We start from the raw sequence: 22,460 nt of genomic DNA on the forward strand, positions 1-22,460 counted from the left end.
GAACCTTAACCGCATCCTTTGACACTGTTAACCACAGCAATCTTTTATCATGGTTAGAACACTGGGTTAGCATTATAGCAGCAATGCTGGAGTAGTTTCATGCTTACTTGAGTGAAAGACACTTTTATGCTAATATTCGTTTTTTAAAAACCCAACAAAAAAACACCCCAGCACTTGCGTGAAATTCGGCAGGGTTTGATTCTGAGACCACTGGTATTCATTGATGAATGTCAGATTTATCTGCGCTTAGTGGTTTAATAGTTTTAGCTTTATTAATCCTCTGTTGAAATATCACGGCCTACATTGCATCAAACTTTTTAAGTTTCAATGATAAAAAATACTCTTTAGTGGCTTCTTTTAGATGAAGCCACTAAAGATTCTATTTCCATTAAATTTCTACTTTTCTTTTACATCGGAAGTAGACCTGGATTAGCTCTTCTGTGTGCATATTGTGTGTATGCTTTTTCTTCTCAAACCGCCTGTTTGTGGCAGACAACCAGTTATACTAAGCCTGGTCCTAGATATGTTTGCTGCCCCTTCTTGTAAGGTTGTAAGGGGGAGTTTTTCTTTCCAGTCGCTACATGCATGTTCAGTATTATGCATTCTGTTGGGTTCCTTAGATTGACTGACTTCTTTCTATTTCAGTAACAAAATAAATCTGATTGCATTACATGATAATGAAGATCAAATGACTATAATCTGTATGATCAGACTGAATAAAATTTTTGTAAAGTGCCTTAAAACTACATTTGTTCTGAATTGATGCTACACAAATAAACTAAACTGAAGCAACTATGCATAAGAAAATGTACCAATAACAGGGAAACTCTGCATGGCCTGTTGCTGGTCATGAGTTGTTTATTTAGCACAGCTTTGATTGCAGCTGTAGAGAATTTTACATCACAAAAGGCTCTAAGCATACACTTCCCCAACCCCTCAGAAAAGGAAAGAAAATATTTTTAAGAGATGTTGCATTTCCTTATTGTGTAGTTTATATTATGTGGATGAAAAATTGTTAGTTTGTTTAAAACAAAATTGGTTTGCAATTGTGCAATAGTGCTCGCCCTACACAGCATCCATGCAGGAACTCTCTGCTACACAAGAACAATAATTTCATCTTTGTTCTGACTGTATAATGTTTATCTTTCAGCCTCATGAGAGTTCAAGTAACTGGACTAACACCAGCTCCACCATATCCAGTCTCTCTGCCCAAGTACCAAGGATCTCTGTGTCTGAGCATCGCAACAGTACTATGGCAACCATCAGCACAGCAATCAACTTCGTCCACAACAGGAGCAGCTTAGTTATTGCATACAACCAGACAATTCCTTTTGAGAAAAATGCACGATCTCAACAGGACCAGTGCTGGGAGACCTATGTTGGACAGGTTTCACAAACATACAAATACACACACTTATGGACGTCTCTGACACACCCAGAAATCTGTACAAGAAAAATCTGCATTCAACCTCAACAGAACTGCTACGCTTGGCCTACTGGGAATTAACTTGCTTTAAAAAAAACAATTTGTTGGGCCACTTGTAAAGACTATTGTTTGTTTTGGCCTATCAGCAAAACTATTCAAACCTAAGTTAGTATCCAAACGCTAAACATGTTGCAGCAGCACAGACGTCCCCAGTGCTAATGTCAGCATCCACAGTTTTAAATAATTTCCAAAACTGGTCAGGAAATACTTGAAAACTGAATGGATATAAAGCATTTTATACCAATCAGAACAACTTAGATTTAAAAACAAAAAATATTTGTTGTTGAGCTCAGATATACAACCCCTTTTAGCAGCAAAAGGGGTTTTTGAATTGAAAATGTTGCCTATTTTGTTATACAGTTTTTAATTAAAATAAGATTGAGAATATTTAATTACAGACACAATTAACTCAATCAAAAATTGTGTGTGTTAGGGCTGTCAACATTAACGTATTAGTGCATGTGAATCATCTGAAAATTTTTATGCGTTACATAATGATTAATCAAACTACCTATTTTGACATAAAAGCCACTCTCCTGCAAAGAATTAGCTAGTTAACTGAATCAACTTATGGCCTCGACACAGAGTGAGCAACAGACGACAGAAAAGATGAACAAGTTCACACCCAAGTTCTATCAGAAATGAATGGAGAGGGACATTTCTAGATTTAAAACTTTTAAAACAAAATTAATTCCTTTAAACCTTCCTGAATATAAAAACCTAGAAAAATTAGAATCTTCAGTAAGGTTTGGTTTGAGACAATAAAACTTAAACATTTATTGAAAAAGTGCATACAATGTCAGTTTTTGATCTGAGCAATATGGGCAGTTTCCCAGGGCAGTATCAGAAAGAGATGGGGCACCCAAGAGCTAGAAAATAAAATATATCTTATCTGTCAGTTATCCCCTGAACAAATTTGCATGTGTAGTGGAGTAAGTGTCCCTTAGTTGCTGTTGAGTACTGGTACATTACATTACCTGTTTAATTGCTTGCAGTTTAATTGGTTTGAGTGCAACAGAGGAGGGGCTGGCCCAGAGCACAATTACTGCAAGAACCACAGCTGCATGGATATTAATATTTCAAGATGATAAATTTAAGCAAAGTGTTTGTAGTTCTATTGTTACTTTAGGTTTAGTTATTTTATGTCTATACATATAAACACCTACAGTGTTGGGGGTCAAACAACTCATTTAACACCCTTTATCTTTGGAACAGTGTTGAAATTTTTATTTGGTTGCAATCTGTCAGGACTCTGGGTTTTGGGTTGGGATTTTGTTTCTTGGCTGTTTCTGTTTTTATCTCGTTGTTCCTTTCTTCAGTCTCCCTTGTAGTGTTTGTAGTTCTATTGTTACTTTAGGTTTAGTTCTTTTATGTCTGTGTCCATGCCCATCTTTTTGGTGATTCTAGTTATTTCTTTGTTTTGCCCTTCTAGTTGCTCTAACTCTATGTTCCTTAGTTCTCATGTAGAGCAGTTTTGTTTGTGTTTTGGTCATTTCATAGTTTTCCCCCCACATATTTGTCTCTTTCTAGTTAGATTAGTTTTAGAATTATTTATCTTATGTTACTTTCCTCAGTCCTTGTTCCCCTGCATATCTATGTAGTTTCCCTGTGCCACTTTCTCCCTGCCCCTCAGCCCAGCTCCTACTTTCTTCTCCCATCTGCAATCAATTAGCTCACCAGCCCTGGTTTTGTCTATCTCTACCTCCCAGTATTTAAGCCTCTCATTCTCGTCTTTCTTGACTGCAGAGGACGAAAAGGGAGTCGTGGTCTCCAGGGTGAAGTCTACAGTTGTCATCTAGTGGTGTGAATAAGGAAGCAGCAGACAAAAACAAAAAGAAAAACCCAACCAACAAAAAACCCCAGAACCCAACATATATGTACAAGCATTAATATACAAGGATATACGTGTTTGTGTGCATATACATATAATTATTTATATACTAGTGTACAAGGCAGTGCCTCCCACTAGTGCACTAGTGGGAAGCAGTGAAATGCTAATATTTTTGCAAGTGTTATTTTATGGTAAAGGCAGTGCACTAACTGGAATATTGAGGCTTTTATTTTGAAATTTTCAGTAAGCTTCGTTTTAAAGGGCCACACAAATCCCATATGTAACAGTGGTTGGGCTAAACTAGTTATACAACTCTCCAAACAGCAAGTAGTTCTGAATGCCAGCTCAGCCCTCCTCTGTAGTAACTGAGTGTTCCGTCAACTCTGTAGTTCTGACATTCCACCATCTTTGTAGTTCTAAAGGGCAGCTCTGCTCTCTGCCAATTGTCATGTGAGTAAGACACCCAGGGGAAGACAGAATTCTATCTGTTTGAGCCCATCAGTTTCGCTGAAAAAAAAAGCAGCAAAATTCCCTTCTCACCCTCTGCGGGTGGTCTCTCTCTCTCTCTCTCTCTCTCTCTCTCTCTCTCTCTCTCTCTCTCTCTCTCTCTCTCTCTCTCTCTCTCTCTCATCCTCTGAGCTCGGGTCCTCTACCAGAGGCCTGGAAACTTGAGGGTTCTCCTCCAGTATCTTGGCTGTGCCTAGAACTGCACATTTCTGGACTGAGATGTCTGATGTTGTTCCTAGGATCTGTTTGAGCCACTGCTCCAGTTTGGGGGTGACTGTCTGCCCCGAGGGCCCCGATGACCACAGGCACCACTGTGGTCTTCACCTTCCAGGTCTTTTCCAGTTCCTCCCTGAGGCCCTGGTATTTCTCCAGTTTCTCGTGCTCCTTTTTTCTGATCTTGTAATCACTTGGTATTGCTACATCCACCACAACGGCTTTCCTCTGTTGTTTATCCACCATCACAATGTCCAGTTGGTTTACCATTACCATCCTGTCTGTCTGGATCTGGAAGTCCCACAGGATCTTAGCTCAGTTGTTTTCCACCACCTATGGGGGTGTTTCCCGCTTTGATCTCAGGGCTTCCAGTCCATATTCTGCACAGATGTTCCTGTACACTATGCCCGCCACTTGGTTATGTCGTTCCATGTACGCTTTCCCTGCTGCACCCTGCTGTTATGTGCTGGACTGTCTCAGGGGCCTCCTTGCACATCCTACACCTTGGGTCTTGTCTGGTGTGGTAGATCTGAGCCTCTCTGGTGTTTAGGGCCTGTTCCTGTGCAGCCAGGATGAGAGCCTCTGTGCTGTCCTTGAGTCCAGCTTTCTCCAGCCATTGGTAGGATTTCCTGACATCAGCCACTTCAGTTATTTGTCGGTGGTACATCCCATGTAGGGGCTTGTCCTCCCATGATGGTACTTCCAGCACCTTGTCTTCTGTTCCCCATTGCCTGAGACATTCGCTGAGCACATCGTCCGTTGAGGCTTTGTCCTTGATGTATTTATGGATCTTGGATGTTTCATCGTGGACAGTGGCTCTCACACTCACTAGTCTTCTGCCTCCTTCCTTACGGCTTGTATACAGTCTCAGGGTGCTGGATTTGGGGTGGAACCCTCCATGCATGGTTAGTAGCTTCCGAGTCTTAACATCCGTGGTCTTTATCTCCTCCATTGGCCAGCTAATTATTCCTGCAGGGTTTCTGAATACTGGTAAGGCATAGCTGTTTATTGCACGGATCTTGTTCTTGCCATTGAGCTGGCTTCTCAAGGCTTGCCTTATTCATTGGAGGTATTTGGCTGTGGCGCCTTTCCTTGTGACCTCATCAAGGTTGCCATTTGCTTGTGGTATTCCCAGGTACTTGTAGCTGTGCTCTATGTCTGCTATTGTTCCTTCTGGGACTGAGACCCCTTCTGTGTGGACGACCTTCCCTCTCTTTGTAACCATCCGACCACACTTCTCTAGTCCGAATGACATCCCAATGTCAGTGCTGTAGATCCTGGTGGTGTGGATCAGTGAGTCGATGTCTCGCTCGCTCTTGGCGTACAGCTTGATGTCATCCATGTAGAGGAGGTGACTGATTGTGGCCCCATTCTTGAGTCGGTATCCGTAGCCAGTTTTGTTGATGATTTGGCTGAGGGGGTTCAGGTCTATGCAGAACAGCAGTGGGGACAGAGCATCTCCTTGGTATTGGCCACATTTGATGGACAATTGTGCAAGTGGTTTGCAGTTGACTTCAAAGATGGTTTTCCACAGCCCCATTGAGTTTGCAATGAAGACTCTTAGAGTCCTATTGATGTTGTGTGGATATATATATATATATATATATATATATATATATATATATATATATATATATATATATATATTGTATATACACGAGGGGGTACCCAAAAGTTTCCAGAATGACGCTGCTGCACGCACAGTTTTCGTAGTACACAATTCTGCTGCTAGGTATTTGTTCAACCACGCCTTCTCAATCAGTGTGCCAAGCGGCGTTGATGTGGAAGGTTTCGTCTACCCGCAGTGACTTTTCTTGTAAGAGCTGTTTTGTCCAGCCTTCGTTTTTCTTCATGGAAAAGTTCTATGAGCAGCGCACTGCTGCCTGCTCGGGAAAAAAGCATCGGAAACCGTTCAAATGTTGAAGACTGCTTACAAGGATGACGCTATGTGTCAAGCTCAAGTTTTCTCGTGGTTCACCCACTTTAAAAATGGTGAAATGTCAATTGATGATCAACCGCTTTTTTCCGGAGCAGGAAGCAAAATTTCACAACCGCGCTGTGAAGCCGGAAAAAGCGGTGATTATATAAAAATAAATTGATTGCAGATGAGAAAAGTTTGAGCAGGAGTCAGGCTGAGGAGCGGGGAGAAGGTGGGAGGGTACACAGTGGAACACAAAAGAGTGAGTTAGAAAACACAACGGATCTGGAAATAATTCTAACACTAAAGAAACACAAAACTAGAAAGAGACCAAGACATGAGGGGAAACTAACAGAAACAAGTGTTATCTAATGAGGAGAACTTAGGAACACAGAAACTAGAATAACCAGAAGGACTAAACAAAGAAATAAACCTAACTAACGTAACAAGATAACCAGAAAACACTACAAGGGGGATCAAATAAATTAAGACAAGAATGAGAAAGATCTAACAAAGAATTAGAAACAACAAATAATCAAGAGTAAAACAAAACAATTGATAACTAAAAAGAGCAACAGCAAAAACCCAAAGTACACAAAATCAACCACAAAAACCCCAGAGTCTTGACGGTATATATATGTATATGTGTGCATAACAATTCAGTTCTTTCAACTCAAGATAGCTTACTATCATTCCTGAAGTATTCAAATTAATCATTCTCTTAGTAAATCCAACAAAAAAAAATGTAAACGCCCAATTTTTAATCTAGAATTTTTAATGTATAAAATTCAGCAGTAAAATAATATCTATATGTTCATCTGTTTTCAGGAGATGTTGAAGCTTTCTATTATTGACATGATCTTCACAGTGGCCAGCATCTTGCTCATTGACTTTATCAGGGGCCTGGTGGTTCGCTATCTGAGTGACTGCTGCTGCTGGGACTTAGAAAGCAAGTTTGTAAGTTGTCTTAAATTACTTTCCAAGTATTTTAAGCTCTCACACACAGACCACTCTTGCATACGCAATTATTCTCTTGCACACAAACACACGCACATACCCCATCAGAGGGCAGGCCAGTTAATGGGGTACCTACAACATTGGGCTGTCATTGGTGGGTCATGCATTCGATACCTGGGTTTTCAGAGAGGGTTTACCCATTTAATCCACCATTGTGACATTACAATTGTACAACCCACTGACTAAAACTATGCAAAAAAACGCAATATAAAGAGGGCTGGTATTACTGAGGTCCTGTTCACTCCTGACATCAACATCAGTGTAAAGTCTTTGCTGCATCAAAATGTCCAGCAAGAGAATGACCATGTAGTGCCCTGAACAATTCCTTTTGCAGACCACTTGGAACAACAATCTGCATGACAGGATCACCAGGGGGATGCTGAACCTGCCGACAAAGAGAGTCACTAACAATTAGTTTTGGAAACTCCCTCCCAAAGTGTGTATGCTCCGTGGACCACTTCTTTATCTTTGCAAAGGGAGGACTGTTACTTGTGAGAACCCATTCCAGAACAGTTTTTAACACAGGATCGTTGTTTTGGACTTGTCTAAGATAGTCAGTGTCTCTGTTCAGGAAAGAGAGGTCAATAGGGTGACCTTGAGCCACTTGGTGGACCGATGCAGTAACATCCACAGAATATGCAGTCACTAATGGAACAAGAGGAGAGTTTGAGGGATTTGAGGCAGTAAAACAGTCAACTGCTGGGGATGGTCGGCGTGACATTGAATCAGCATTTGCATGTTTGTGTCCTTGTCTGTGTTCAACAACCCAGTCGTATGGATCTATTTCAAGGGCCCACCTGGCTCTACGTCCAGTTGGGTCACAGTACAAAGCCATTTTCCTCAGAGTAAGAAGAAGTTTGTGGTCAGTAATGATCCGAAAGCGCTGTCTAGTTATATATTGGCGAAAGTGCCTAATAGACCAGCCAATACATAGCCCATAGCTCTGTCATAGGTGGACCAACATTTTTCTCTTTTAGTGAGTACATGACTACCGTAGGCAATGACATTTTTCATATTCATGTCATTCTTCAGCGATGGTACACAACCAATGGCGACATTTGAAGCATCCGTAAAAAGCAGAAATTCACGTGAAAAGTCTGTATAAGAGAGAACGGGAGCGTTGGTTAGAACATCTCACAATGCATCAAAGGCACTCTGTTCAGTTTCTGTCCAACAAAATAGTTTCCCTTTTTGTGTGAGTGCATGAAGTGGCTGAGACAGTTTGGCATATTGATAGATAAACCGTCTGAGAAAAACCACTTGTTTTTGCGCAAAGTGGCATTTGGAGGGTTTCAGTTTCAGGTTGGCTGCTCTGAAGCGGTCAAAGACTTCTTAGGTGTTCCAAATGAGTAGAGAAGTTAGCACTGTATACAATTACATCATCAAGGTAAACAAGGCAGGTTTTCCATGACAGACCTTGTAAAACCAACTGCATCAGATGCTGAAAGGTGGAGCCTCGTCGGGTCAGTCAGTGTTGCTTCCTAAGTGGGCAGTTTGATTTCACAGAAGTTTGATTTACTTGGAGTTATATTGTGTTGTTTAAGTGTTCCCTTTATATTTTTGAGCAGTTCAGTCCAGTATATATTACAGTATATATTACTGGACTGAACATTACGTGACTTATTGTGCACCACACACGTGCCATTGCTCTCCATTGAGTCCGGAATATCGGTGGTCAGAAAAATGCTGCAATCACACAAAGAATCTGAAAAAAGGGCGCAATGTTTAGTGGTTAATTCAACCCTATGACAGCCATAGATAACATGGTTCATGGGTTTCAGATTTAACAGGTGAGGAAAAAGTTTTAATTTAGCAAAAATATTGAAAAAGTGAGCAGTGATCAGTTATGCTAGCCTAACTCTTGCTAGCCTTCTATTGACTTTGATAACCTTAACATGTGCTGCGCAGTTCGGTGGGTTTTGGTTCTGTTAGCACTAAAAGAGGACAACCCGCACACCAAGTCATCAATCAATCAATCAATCAATCAATCAATCAATCAATCAATCAATCAATCAAATTGTATTTGTATAGCACATTTCAGCAGCAAGGGATTTCAAAGTGCTTGAAATCAGTAGAGCAGCTGTTTATATCAGCTAATCAACCACCACTGTGCTCAGGTGAAAATATATTAATAATGACAATATAGACATTAAGCCCGACAACATAATGTAACAGACTGGATGTTCTGTTTTGGTGTTTTTGCAATTTTTTTCTGTGGGAAATGTTTGATTTTGATGTTTGGTGTTGGCTCAGACGTCACTCGGCCAAACAAGGTCTGTGTCAGGTGCTGGGGAACCAGAGCACCTCGATGAAAAATGGGCTACTGGAACAAGACGGAAGTGGTCCCTAACCCTAACTGCCAAACAACTAGTAGCTCAGTGTTCGGCAACTGCTATCATAACTTGAGATTGACGAGATACAACACAAATGCTACGTCAAGGGGGAGTCAGGACGCCAGGTCAGAGGGGAATTAACTCCAACAGAGATTGGGTATGCAGCCACAGTACTGAACGAACCATCAAAGCTGAACGAGGCAGCAACTGGTACCTGAGAGATAGAATCGTGGCCCGAATGAACACCAGACAACCCTGATGCCAATTACAGCCAGATGCACAGTGGCTAATCTCTCTACGAGATGATGACAGCAACCTCCCTGAGCAACCCCTGGTAGTCATCACAATGGCAGATGTCCAAGAAAGAAAAACTGGACAGCAACCTGACATCATCCATGAACCGTGAGCAACTGGCAGCTCAAATGAACCAGCTGCTACAAAATGGGACTCACCCTGAATGGTTAAATGACGGGCGCACAATCCTGATCCAGAAGGATCCCTCAAAGGGTTCAGTCCCGTCCAACTATTGGCCAATAACCTGTCTCTCTACAACATGGAAGCTCATGTCAGGCATCATAGCTAAGATAAGATTCCCCTGTTCGAAACAACCGGAATGTGTAGGCTGTTAGGGAGTAATTAAAACTTAACTTGAATCTCAGTTAGCCTTCATAGAGGGGGCTGAACCCCAGTATTAAACCAAGCATCATAGCTAATATTAGCTGGCTGGTGGACATAAATACAATATAGTAATATTCTATTCACGAAATCTAAACAATAATATGTCCATACCCCTACTTGTGAAAAGTTATCCCCCATGCCCACAAGTCAATAGTTCGTCAATATGAACAAAACAGCCTCAGTGCTGAAGCATCTTCTGCTATTTTGTTGTAGCCAACTAGAAGGGACAACCTCTCCAAGATGGCTGCCAAATTTTCTGCACCCAAGCAGCCGATGTGGGGTCTACTCATTATTATGGCTATGGTCCCAGTGCCACATTTTTACGGTATTTAGTAGGCCTGCTCTATGGAGAAGGCCCTGGGCAAATTAGATTGCCCTTGACAACACAAAGATATTGAAATGTGATTGGACGAAACATTGATGGTCCATAGAGATATGTATGGGAAACAGCTTTGCCATGTAAAACATGGCAAAAAATAAATAATTTAGGTTGTAGATATGTCAGGAATTTTGAGGATTTTTTTGGCCAGCAGAGAGGGCCTTGAATAGACTATTTAGTCTAATCTCTTTTTAAAAGGCCTGTTTTGAATGCGCTGCTCCTTGAACATGTCTGTGTGGATTATCGGTGTTCCATCCCATCAGATTTCAATACCTACATGTTGAAGGGGAAGCCTAATCTACCCAGTGCCTTCAGCATAGGTACACCAGGCCTATGTTCAGTAAAGCAATATAGCTGCGGAATGATTCTTTTATTCAATAGGCTTTCAGATTTTCTGGTTCACAGATTTCCAACTCCTGCTCAAAGGCATACAGTGATGTCAGATGTTCTCCACCCTCTGATTGGATGGTCAGAGCAAATTTCTCACCCCAAAATTTTGCTAGCAAAGCACATTGCCAGCAATCTGTATTGCTCACATTAATATGTGGGAATTTATTTTCTTTGCATTCTTTGCGCATGCCTCATAAACAGCCTGTTGCAATATAATAGCGATTATATAAAAACAATATCACAAGGAAATCTACATAAGTGCTTAGCTGTCTGTTTATTTTGGATACGGCACAGTTAGTTAAAATCCATGGTCACTCAGGACACATTTAAATACCCAAGATGCATTTAGAGCAGGATGCTTGAAATCCGATCACACAGTACTGATGTTAATGCCAGGGCTGAACAAACCTCTGTAATACCAGATCTTGTTATATTGCGTTTTTTCTTTACTATAGAATTGACAAATTGTATAATTGTAGCATCATAGTGGTAGATTAAAGCGGTAAAGTCCCTCTTATGACTGAAAATATTCTATATAGAGACCAATGGAGGAAGAAGTGACTTACCTGCACTTAAGGAGTGCTTCAAAGAAAACTGCAAACCTGGCAGTGATTCTTATATTTCTTCAAACCAGACACTTAAGTAATCATTTTAGAAAAACTGTAGCACACAGCAAAAAGCTGAATAATTTCAAGTTTACCTAAAGCCTTGTGACCAGTTTAAACTTTCTAGCTTAAAGTAGGCATAAGTAGTTAGTTTTCAAAGACAGCAAAGTTTTTGCTCAATTTCGAGCAAAATCTTTCTTGAGCTTTTCTTGGTATTTCTATGGATAAAAAAATATCTATGTTTTAAAAAGTATAAGTCATAGCCATAATATCCTTAATTAGCTGAATATTTTGAAAGTTGAATAGCTGAAATAGCAAAAAGCATGAAAAAGTAAATAGGTGTCAAATAATTGTTTAACATAGTAAAACGGACTGGGACAAAATGGTGCATGTTTGACAGCATTCACACAATGAATGGTTAACAAGCTAGTTAAAAGTGCTTTATGTAATAAAAACATAACACTATTAGCAAACAAAAAAGAAGCTTTACATTACAGTGACAGAATAAGGAGAAGTAATGAAAAGTTGGAATCCTGAGAATCCTGGCCAGAATAAATTAATCTGCTATTATTAATGAAAGGCAACTCTAAACAAATGGGCTTTTAGCCTTGAAGAACTCAGGGTTTCAGCAGTTTTACATTTTTGTGGAAGTTTGCTCCAGATCATAGGAGCATAAAAACAGAACGCTGCTTCTCCATAATTGGTTCTGATTCAGCAGCTGTAGAGCAGACCAGATCAGAAGACCTGAGTGGTCGGGAAATGTGATAAATTGATTATAGATCTTTAATGTTTGTATGGATCCGTGTGGTATCTTGTATAGACAAGATAAAGTCCACACCTGGCTTTTTGCCCCTGTCTTGATGATGCCAATATGCTTGTGAAAATAACCAATGGGTTTTAGCTAAAGTGTATTTCTCCCATGGCTTAATGACCTTTTCTATTTCTATGAATGAAAATTGGGTGTATAATAAACTAAGCCTTTCAGCCTGAACCAGATTTTAAAAATCACTCCAGGCATATTCAGACTAGACTTAAAATGAGCTATAACAGAAAACACTGATAAAAGGACTGCGACTGATGAATTTGCTTCATCTAACTTCTTCCCCCATTGTATTGAAGTATTGATTTCCCAGCCTAAAAAATCAGCCAGATTTAAATGTTTACAGAAACACATGTAATGTCATTAAAAATAAACTTTTGATATGTTTTTGCAGCCTGAATATGGAGAATTTAAAATAGCTGAAAATGTCCTACACTTGATTTACAACCAAGGAATGATCTGGTAAGTTTGAAAGATTATCCGTAGCCCTAGTAAAATTAATCTGATATAGAACTAATAGAGTGTCTGTTGCTGACTGTGACCTTGTTTAAAAGAATATGACCCCCTAAAAACCTCCTCATTTCACCTAAGTGCCTGGCCTGGATATATATTTTTTGCCAATTTCAGGAGATATAAACTTATAACTACACAGATAATGAAGTGAAATCATAACCCTTTAAGTGTAATGCCTTTTTTATAATCCTGTGTGTGTTTGTGCGTGTATCTTTCATCAGGATGGGAGCCTTTTTCTCTCCATGCCTTCCTGCCTTTAATGTGTTGAAACTGATTGGTCTCATGTATCTAAGGAGCTGGGCTGTCCTCACTTGTAATGTTCCTCATCAGCAGGTTTTCCGAGCTTCCAGGTCAGGTCTGCAAATCTCACCTCACATCCCCCCCACCCCCCACCCCCTCCACTCACACATATTTTATGTGGATAATCTTCCTATCAAAAATAAAATCCTGCAAATGTCCACAATACACTGAATGCCAACTACATTCTATGTAAGCCTTTCAAACACAGGACGAAAAATGGGATTTTCATCAGCTATTGACACCTTGTTCTGCCGTGCGCATGGAGATTGAGGGCTTTCGGCAAGAGGTTTTTGTCAGAGTCGAACACTGCCAAAAATGGTCAAAAACGCTGTGTGTCCATGTTCCCCTATCACCCCCCACCCCCTTGTGCCTAGCAGAGGTTTTCGTATTTAAATGAAGTTGCTGAGTGCAAATGCAAATCAACTGTTGAGCACCGCCTTTTGACTCTTATTCATTTTGTGGCTAATCTTTTTTAATTTCTGTTCACCATAAAGAAGTATGTTTGGAGAAAGAATATTAAAACAATCTATCTTATCCATTAAAATATATATTACATGTGTGTTAGGAGCACTGAAAAACTTAGTTTTGGTTGAATTGATGATATAAAAGAAGAATATGCATGATTACATACAATAGACTTTTGTGAAACGTGATCTTACTTTGACATTCCTCCTATCTGAAGATTTATCTTGTGATGGGAGGAATTGCACAACTTAATCAAAAATAATAATAAAAACCATGTTCCAGAGTGGTAGATTGTACATAAAGCATTTTTGTGAATAATATTCAAACTAATGTTAATGTTCACTGATTGCTTTAAAGACCCAGAGTCATGCTATAATAGAGTGGTAGTGGTCATTCCACATCACAATACTGGACTTAAGAAACTACAGATTTTTCAGTATTCAGTTGCTTAACTCTCAAGTTTAAATTGAAGAACAAAATGGTTGAAAGTGTGTGATACCTTCTGATAGAGTATAAACATGTGTATTCTTTTTTTAAAGTTTTGTTAGTTACACACAATAAATATAACTCACGGATGATGAATCATTATACTCTGTATAAACTAAAAAGGAGACAGCTCAAAGTAGAATTGAGTAAATAAACATATAATTAATTGCTAAAAACATTTTAGCAATTAATTATAATAAAAATAAAATATACTGTCACGTAACTTTTGAAAAAATAACTTTTAGAATGTATTTTTTTCTGTCAACTTTTATTTAACACTCCAGTCCAGTTGGTGGCAGTAATGCGCTTTCATAGTCGGTCAATCAGCCGCCATTAAACTCCAGAGGAAGATTTGCACTGGTGGTAACGAGTACCAACTGCTACACCCAACATGAACGAAAATGTCCATGCGTTGTGTGAAATGGTGGAAAAAGTCCTATTTCATGGAGTTACCTTTTCAGTATCGTTTTGATATTAAGCAATGATCCGGCGGAAAACAACAGATGACACCGCGGCGGTCCAACAAGACCGAACTCACGGTAAGAAAGCTTTTCTAAATAACACGTGGAGCGAGGCCAGTTGCTTTGGTTGTTTCTTGGTCATTTTCTTAGTGCCGAAACAAGTGTAGGGTGAGATTTTGTATTGTAATCTCTATTACATGTGATGTTCTGAACTCTTAAAAATACTCGCATCATCTTTGATTTTTTCAGACCTGAAAAATGGCCAAGCAGAACCAGCCAGACCTCAGACCACGGTGCCGAGGAGCTCTGAGTCCACCAGGACCAAGAGAAATTAAGTAAGTTATGATTTCACATTTAGTGAATAGTGAACACTCGCATATTTGTAAGGAAAACTGATCTTCCCGTTATTTTATTTATTTTGTTGTAACTCAGTACAGCAAGGCAGAGTGTGGAACGCAGTAAAGATCTACAAAATGGCGGATGGAGGACGGATCTGAGGACGAAGTCATGAAGCGGGAATGTATAATTAATCACTGCGTTGATTCCCGACTGTATAATGGTTGGCTGAGGATAATTTTAACTTATTTACTTATGTATTTTTGAGAAAGCGATATATTTGCTACAATATTTTTTTAATTTTACATTTATTTCCACAGACTCCACAGAATGATTCACGTTTGTGTCAATCAGACTCTTCAGGAACGTTCTGACGTCCGTGATGAGGACAGAGATGCAACTGTGTGTGAGTATCTACTATTTTAGAATGTTGATAATATTTTATGCTTCAACATTGTTTATGTACATAATGTAATTATGCTATGTATTGACAATCCACAAAAATGTTTTCCAGCTGCATCCAGGACCTACTGCCAGTCATCCAGATGTAGCTAAAGAAAGAAGCAGGTCAGATTTATTACTAGAGATGTCACAATTGCATCAAACGCATCAGTTTTGCATGCATGTCTGTATATATGTGTGTATGAATGAAATCAGCAGTGAAAAGAAAAATAACATTACATTTTCTTAAGAAGCTGTAACGTTTTGGGACAAGATGTTGTGCAATAATTTTAATGTAGCCTCAATGGTTAATGACAAATCACTTAAGTACTTTTATCAATGTTTTGTTAAATATCATGTTTATTCACATGATATTCAGGAGTTGATACTTTACCACATAGCCATAGTTTTCAATGACAAATGGATTACACCTGTTTCTAAACCAAGACACTTAAAATGTCAGTATAGTTTCAACAATATGTTTTCATAAAGATTCTTTATGACTTAATGTCTGTTCTGTGTCAACAGCTGCTGGAGGCGAGAGAGAGAGTCCTGGCAGCAGAGGAGATTTCCTTTTGGGAAGGTGTCACCTTTGACCTCATGTCTGATGAAGAGGATGGCGTCTTCGAGGGTGAATCGGGCTGGATTGTGAGACCACCAAGTTTCCGCAGCCAGGAGCTCGACAACCTCTGCTCCAAACTAGAGGAGAGACTTGAAGCCAACCCTAAATACAGCATGTTGCGTCATAAGCCCTTGTATGTTGGATCATGCTCAGAAATAAAGCCACCACCACACGGCCCAGAAGTAGACAATCATTTTGTGCTGTAATCTATTTTTTTTTTTTTTATTTTTTTAAACTGAATTTTTTATTTATTTATAGATGTGTTATTTTATGTGTGGTTTCTTTATTTGTAGATGTGTTATATGCATGTATGTACATATTTCTTTTTCAACAAAAAATAAAAATATAAACTTATGCCCTGTGCTTGGTGTATTTTTATTTCTGGGTTATTTTTTTTAATTTATTAGGGAGGGGCTTAACCAGGCCTGTAATTATAAAGGTCTAGTGTGTCCAATAGGGAGACATCTACCAACCAATCACATGTCAGTAATGAATTGTGATGTCATTGTTTTTTCATCCAATGACTGACAATTCACGTGGGTCTCCTGTTGCTATTCACATGTTAAGTAGAGTCATTAAGCTGTTACCAACCCCCCCCCTCCCTACGTTCCCCCCCTGTAGGATTCCACATTCGACTTCGACCGGCGTAACTGCGTTGCCCCGCCAACTGTCAATTGCTGTTGATATCTGTCGCTGAGTAGCTGCATTTGCGTCAGAATACAGGGTCAAAAATCCCACTTTTCAAAAATTCCCATTGGTTGTTCATTTAATAGAAAAAAAGATTTTGGAGCACACTGCTTTAAAGGGTTAGTATTGTGTATTTTTAGGCACTTAGAACAATCATTAACTAATTAATCAATAAATCAAGTTTATCTGTATTGCACATTTCAACAGCAAGGTGGTTCAAGGTGCTTTACATAATAAAAAACACAAAATTACAAAGTTATAAAGAAAACGCCAAATATTAAAATATTTGGTTTTTATAATATTATAAAAATATTATATCTTGATGAGCTACATCACCAAAATCAAACACATCAAATGTTGATCAAGGTTTAATTTATTATGGCTCTAAAAGAATTCTAGATTTAAGGGAACTCAGTGTTTTACAATTTTCTGGAAGTTTGTTCCAGATTTGTGGTGCATAGAAGCTGAATGCTCAGGTCTGTAGCTCAGCCAGTCAGAATGGAAAAAATATTCTTATTTTGTGTCCACCACTGTGAAGAATTAAACTTAACTCACCCTGCTGTTTTAAGAAATGAACCTGAAGACGTTACCCTCCCGCGCCCAGAAGGAGAGTGCCGCTCAGAATATGCCCAAAATATGGGCAACCGCCCAGGGCGTTATCTTTTTAGGGAGGGTAGGAGACCCCTGCGAATTGTGGCACAGAGATGAAAGCAAAACAGAATGATAAGAGTTTGAATTGATACTGGTTAAATTTATTTCAGCTCTAACTATTTAATATCTAGGTGTTTTTATGGGAATGTGGATCTTTCAGATCAATTTGAGAAGCAATTTTGATAGGTAAACTTAATTTTATTGTGTCACCTAGCGCGGTGTGCTGGTCTTGGTCTTGATTTGGTCATGGTTCGGTGGTCTAGACTAGTGGTCCCCAACCCCGGGTCTGTGGACCAGTACCGGTCCGTGGACCAATTGACACCGGGCCATGCAAGAAATCATTAAATATTTCCGTTTTATGTATTATTTGAGTCTGGATGATCTTTTATTTTGAAAATCCTTTAACCGGATTCTCTCGGTTACTTGCGCGTCAACATTGAGCCCACAAGCAGCAAAATGAGTAAGAAACAGATCAGATGTCTTTGGAAAGTTTCTTTGCAAAGGGGAAAAGGCCCAGAGAAGAGACAGGAGAATGGATTTATCCCGGACCGGTAGGTGAGTCCCACATTACAAGCCGCTCTGCGTAACATGCGGCGACCGGCTGCTAATGAGGCAATGAAGCTTCAAACTGCTTCACCAAGTAGAGACCAAGCAGGCTGTGCTCAATCAACACACCTCGGGTGTTATTGTCTCTCATCACTCCCAGATCGGACCGTCTCATTTCAGAGAAACAAGCTCAGGGCTCCGTTAGTCATTATCGTGAGTTAAAATTTTCACGGAAGTAAAATATTTTTGTGGCGCATCTGTATCTCATTTTGAAGGGGTATGTAAACGTTACCATAGCGACCAGAGTCAGAGAGTGTTTGGGCAGTCTCAAGAGGAGATGAGTAGAGCTTGTGAGTCTTAAGTCTGGTTTAGACGGCAAGATTTAAGAATTGTCTGCCGATTCTCCAAACCTCGGTGACCAAAGAGCTGATAAAAGTCCAACAGGTTCGATCGGTTCGTGTTCAGCCACACGGCAGGAGCAACACGAACCTATTCCAGTCACGAACATCCCGATTCCAGAGGATAATCCAGTAAAACCCCCAACATAGCGGGAATTTAGAATGACCAAACACGGATGACGATGCAGAAGCAATAGTGATAGTTTGTAGACTCATTTGAATAAAAGACGTAACAAAAAGAGAAGGAGGTGGATAAAAGACGGCGGGAGCAGCCGCTCTATTTGCTGCAATTAACATTTTTAACTGAATAAACATAATAATATACAATGACCTTTACATATAATAATAAACAATTCCAGGTATCATCTGTTTTTTTGTTTTTATTTTTTATTTTTATTTTGTTTATTTTATTTTATTTTTTAAATCTCTCTCTTTCTCACTGATTATTTCTGTTTTTATTTTAATTATGTAAAGCACTTTGAAATGCCTTGCTGCTGAAATGTGCTATACAAATACAATTTGATTGATTGATTGATCTCCGTTGCTCATATGTCAGCTGTTTGAGATTCCCCTCTGTTCTTACATCACCGCGCTTTCTGATTGGCTACCTGTCACATTCAACAGGTTGTGTTGTAGTTCCCAGTCTAGACCAGTGGTCCCCAACCTTTTTTCAGCCAAGGTACATTGTTTGAATTGAAAAAATCACGAGGCACCACCAACCAAAAATGTAAACAAAGATACTCTGTAGCCGCCTATATTACACATATTGTCATTATTATCAAAGTATCTTAAATAGGAATCAAATAAACACAAAAATTAATTTTTTATCATATTTTACATTTCTTATTTCAAACTGCACTTAACATGTCTGCTTCAAAAATACACCTGAACAGCCACAACACTGTGGTGTTAAATTTAAAGTTGTAGAAAACTTCAAAGTGTTTTACAAACTAATCCACAATACAGAAAATAATTCTTATTCTGAAAGAAGCAATAATATTTGGGAAACATTTCACTTCATATTCACTGTTACAATATGAAGAGCTGCATGTACAAAATGTCAATATCTGTATATTTTACCCACCTGGTGTGAAACCTGAGCATGTTTGGATGAAAACAGCTGATTTCCTGGCAGAAACTGAAGAAAGACGAAACTCTTCCTCAACAGCTCTCAGTCTCTCTCTGGTTTTAGTTTTTATAGTAACCAGACTAGAGAAGCTCATTTCACACAGACATGTTGTGGGAAATGGACTCATGTTCTTTCCAACTACTGCTGAGCTTCTCTGTCTTTTCCATCAATGTCGTCAGTCTTTCTAGATTCAGTGCTCTCACCGCTACCTGTAACATTCGTGCATCACTAATTCTCGTTTTAATGTAAAATGCTCTGTACCTGCTGCCATCTAGCGGTAAGAACATTACATGATTACGCCGCTAGTCACTGCTACAGCAGACACTCGAAGATGGCATTATTTGCAGACAATTCAGTTTCAAAAAATCTTTTAAAACCAATTACCGTACTTTTCGGGCTATAGAGCGCATCATACTAGCACCATCAATAAAATAAAATAAAATAAAAACTGGAAGCTGCTCTCGGTTTTTCATAAGGACCCAGCAGAGGGCGGCGTTCTAATAAATCTGCTGGACGCAGCACTCCGTCTCCAAAGTCAAACCATGGTTTCGTTCACACCGAGCTTAAATGCAGCGGCTCTATTTCCCTCCTGTAGAGCCAGATCGACAGCCCTCAACTTAAAAGCTGCATGATATGAGTTTGAAAACATTTCTCCATCGTGCCTGCTGCTAGCATGTGCTTGTTCTAAATGAAAATTAGCCGTTCTTCTTTGATTTACTATTTTGACTTCTAATGATTCACTTCCTGCTAGAGAGCCCCCTGGTGGTTGAAGAAAAATCCACAGAAAAGCCACAGCGGGCTACAATCCGCATGGTTCAACGTTTAGGAAAAAAGTAGCAGCTTATAGTCCGGAAAATACGGTACCGTAGTGAAATTGAATAATTTCCACGGCACACCTGACGATCACTCACGGCACACTAGTGTGCCGCGGAACAGTGGTTGAAAAACACTGGTCTAGACCAGTGTCTAGATATTATTATTTGGGAAACAAATAATATTTGTTTCCCAAATATTATTGCTTCTTTCAGAATAATAATTATTTTCTGTATTCTGGCTATAAGATGCTTGTGGATTAGTTTGTAAAACACTTTGAAGTTTTCTACAACTTCTTTAAATTTAACACCACAGTGTTGTGGCTGTTCAGGTGTATTTTTGAAGTGGACATGTTAAGTGCAATTTGAAATAAGAAATGTAAAATGTGATAAAAATGCATTTTTGTGTTTGATTCCTATTCAAGAGACTTTGATAAGAATGACTATATATAGGCAGCTACAGAGTATCTTTATTTCCATTTTTAGTTGGTGGCGTGCCTCGGGATTTTTTCAATTAAAACGGTGTACCTTGACTCAAAAATGGTTGAAAAACACTGGTCTAGACTACAACTATGCTACGTGACTCTTTGGTTCCATGTCCTCCCCTGCCAGTTGGATTTCTTTCAAAATAAAAGCCATTAGTGGCAAAAAAAAAAGAAGTTCATGTTATGTTAGGACAAGAGACAAGATGCTTCCATCCCTTAAATTATGATGCATAGAATCAAATATCTAAGTCTAAACTATGTTACAGTTTAACATTGTTTAAACTGTAAACATAGTTTACAGTTAGGGTAAACATAAACTGTAGTTTAAACATAGTTTAAACTACCCAGTGGCAGGAGAGTTTTAGTGCTGTCAATCACAATCTCATGTGGTGCTGCTCATCCTTCCTCCCCCTTGATTTGTGCTGTGCTGCAGCTAGCATAGCACAGAGCTGTGCAGATTCAAAATGTGAATGCTAAGTTTAGTTAGCATAGCTACCAATGATGGTAGATAAACGGTTTCTTGTAATGATAAGTTGTTTCTTCCTCATTAGCACATTTAGCAGTGAGTGAATGAAGTTGATTGACAGCGATAAGAGCGTCCGACTAGTTCTGATTGGTTGTTTTGGTCAGAACGGTGCATTACTTTAACCAGTAATAGTAATTCAGGAAGGAGATGGAGAAGATTGATTGTTTTCACAGATTAACTGTCTCATAACAAACTGCTATGACATGGTGACAGCTTTAACAAATATGGAGAAAACATATTTTTATTTAAGTTATATACTGCAGCTTGAATAAAATGCAACTACATAATATATTTGAGAAGTCTGGATTGCTTTATGTGTAGTTGCATGTTGCTTTTGACTGTTGCTCATGGGGAAACATTTCAGTATCTAAAACAAAAAAAAAATTAAGCAACCTACTTGCATACTGGATGTGCACTGTTGGATGTTAAATTCATGAGCAGTAAATATTGTGCTAGTATCAGTATTGGACCACAGAAAGCAAGGCAGATGCAGGCCTTTAAAATTGTGACGCTTTTTATGGGTCAGATAGACTCAAAAAATTGTAACAGCAACTGCGCAGGGGGGTCCAATCAAATTTTTTGTCAGGGGGCCCACGATTCCTGGCGGCGCCCTATTTAAAATAACTAACCAACCCTCTTCAACATAATGTTTGCTTATAAAAATGTTATGAAATTTTTCTCAATTTCCTCTTTGCTAACTTTATTTTGCTTTTTCAGATCAAATAATTTCTACTTGGCTATGCTACTTTTCATGCTGTTCCTGTGTATGCTCCCCACCATCTTTGCCATTGTGCGATATAGACCATCGGAACACTGTGGACCATTCAGGTAAAATCAGAAGGCACATGTTTGCCAGATCATTAGCATCTATTTGTACAAACTGTACAAACAGATATTTGCTGTTGAAGGATATTATTGTCAAGATCTAATGTTTAGTTTATTTTTTCCACTTAAAAACTTCATTTTGAGAATACCACACAGCATTGTTGTGATCAAAAGCTGTGAACGGTCATGGAAGATGGCCACTCATACTGAGCCATGTCCTGCTGGAGGTTTCTTCCTGTTAAAGTTGGAGTATATAAGTTTTAATAAAAAAAATCTTTTTTTTTTATACATTTCTTAAACTTGTCACCATCTTGTCACCAGTATGGTATGAGAACAATAATCTGTGAAAAATATCAAGCTCCTCCATCCTCTGCCTGAGCTACTATTGGGACCTTTAGAAATGCATTGATTCTGGTAAAAACAACCAATCAGAAGCTAGAGGAAGGTCTTAGCACTGCCACTCACTCTTGTGTATGTGCTGCTCAATTTGGTAATTGCATGGATGCAATTTACTGTTCCAGAAGAACTGTTTATCCACTGTCATTGGTGGCAATATTAACCAGATGATTCATGATGGGCTCTACTATTGAGGGGAAGGAT

At 39.1% G+C, this 22,460-nt stretch overlaps 1 protein-coding gene and 1 long non-coding RNA gene across 9 annotated transcripts in view; both read left to right on the top strand.

Annotated features, from left to right (window-relative positions):
* tmc3 (transmembrane channel like 3) overlaps positions 1–22,460 on the top strand; it is a 115,957-nt gene that overhangs the window by 61,994 nt on the left and 31,503 nt on the right. For 5 of the 7 annotated variants that reach the window (XM_008405082.3, XM_008405081.3, XM_081604921.1 and 2 more), the window contains 5 exons: positions 1,151–1,387; positions 6,784–6,912; positions 12,572–12,639; positions 12,912–13,040; positions 21,753–21,863. In XM_008405082.3, coding sequence (XP_008403304.1) covers positions 1,151–1,387; positions 6,784–6,912; positions 12,572–12,639; positions 12,912–13,040; positions 21,753–21,863 — 674 coding nt within the window. The remainder of the gene's footprint in view (positions 1–1,150; positions 1,388–6,783; positions 6,913–12,571; positions 12,640–12,911; positions 13,041–21,752; positions 21,864–22,460) is intronic. The other 2 variants (XM_017304092.2, XM_081604920.1) reach the window with 2 other exon arrangements.
* On the top strand, positions 13,055–16,155 carry LOC145551040 (uncharacterized). Of its 2 annotated transcripts, XR_014086799.1 has the most exons (6): positions 13,055–14,480; positions 14,652–14,737; positions 14,835–14,961; positions 15,059–15,144; positions 15,253–15,305; positions 15,708–16,155. It is a non-coding gene; the product is annotated as an uncharacterized LOC145551040 (long non-coding RNA). The 2 variants fall into 2 exon arrangements; XR_014086798.1 differs by having other exon boundaries at positions 13,055–14,737.

This window comes from Poecilia reticulata, chromosome 3 (assembly GCF_904066995.2).
Source record: "Poecilia reticulata chromosome 3, P_reticulata-male-v2, whole genome shotgun sequence".
In the NCBI taxonomy this organism is placed as follows: domain Eukaryota; kingdom Metazoa; phylum Chordata; class Actinopteri; order Cyprinodontiformes; family Poeciliidae; genus Poecilia; species Poecilia reticulata.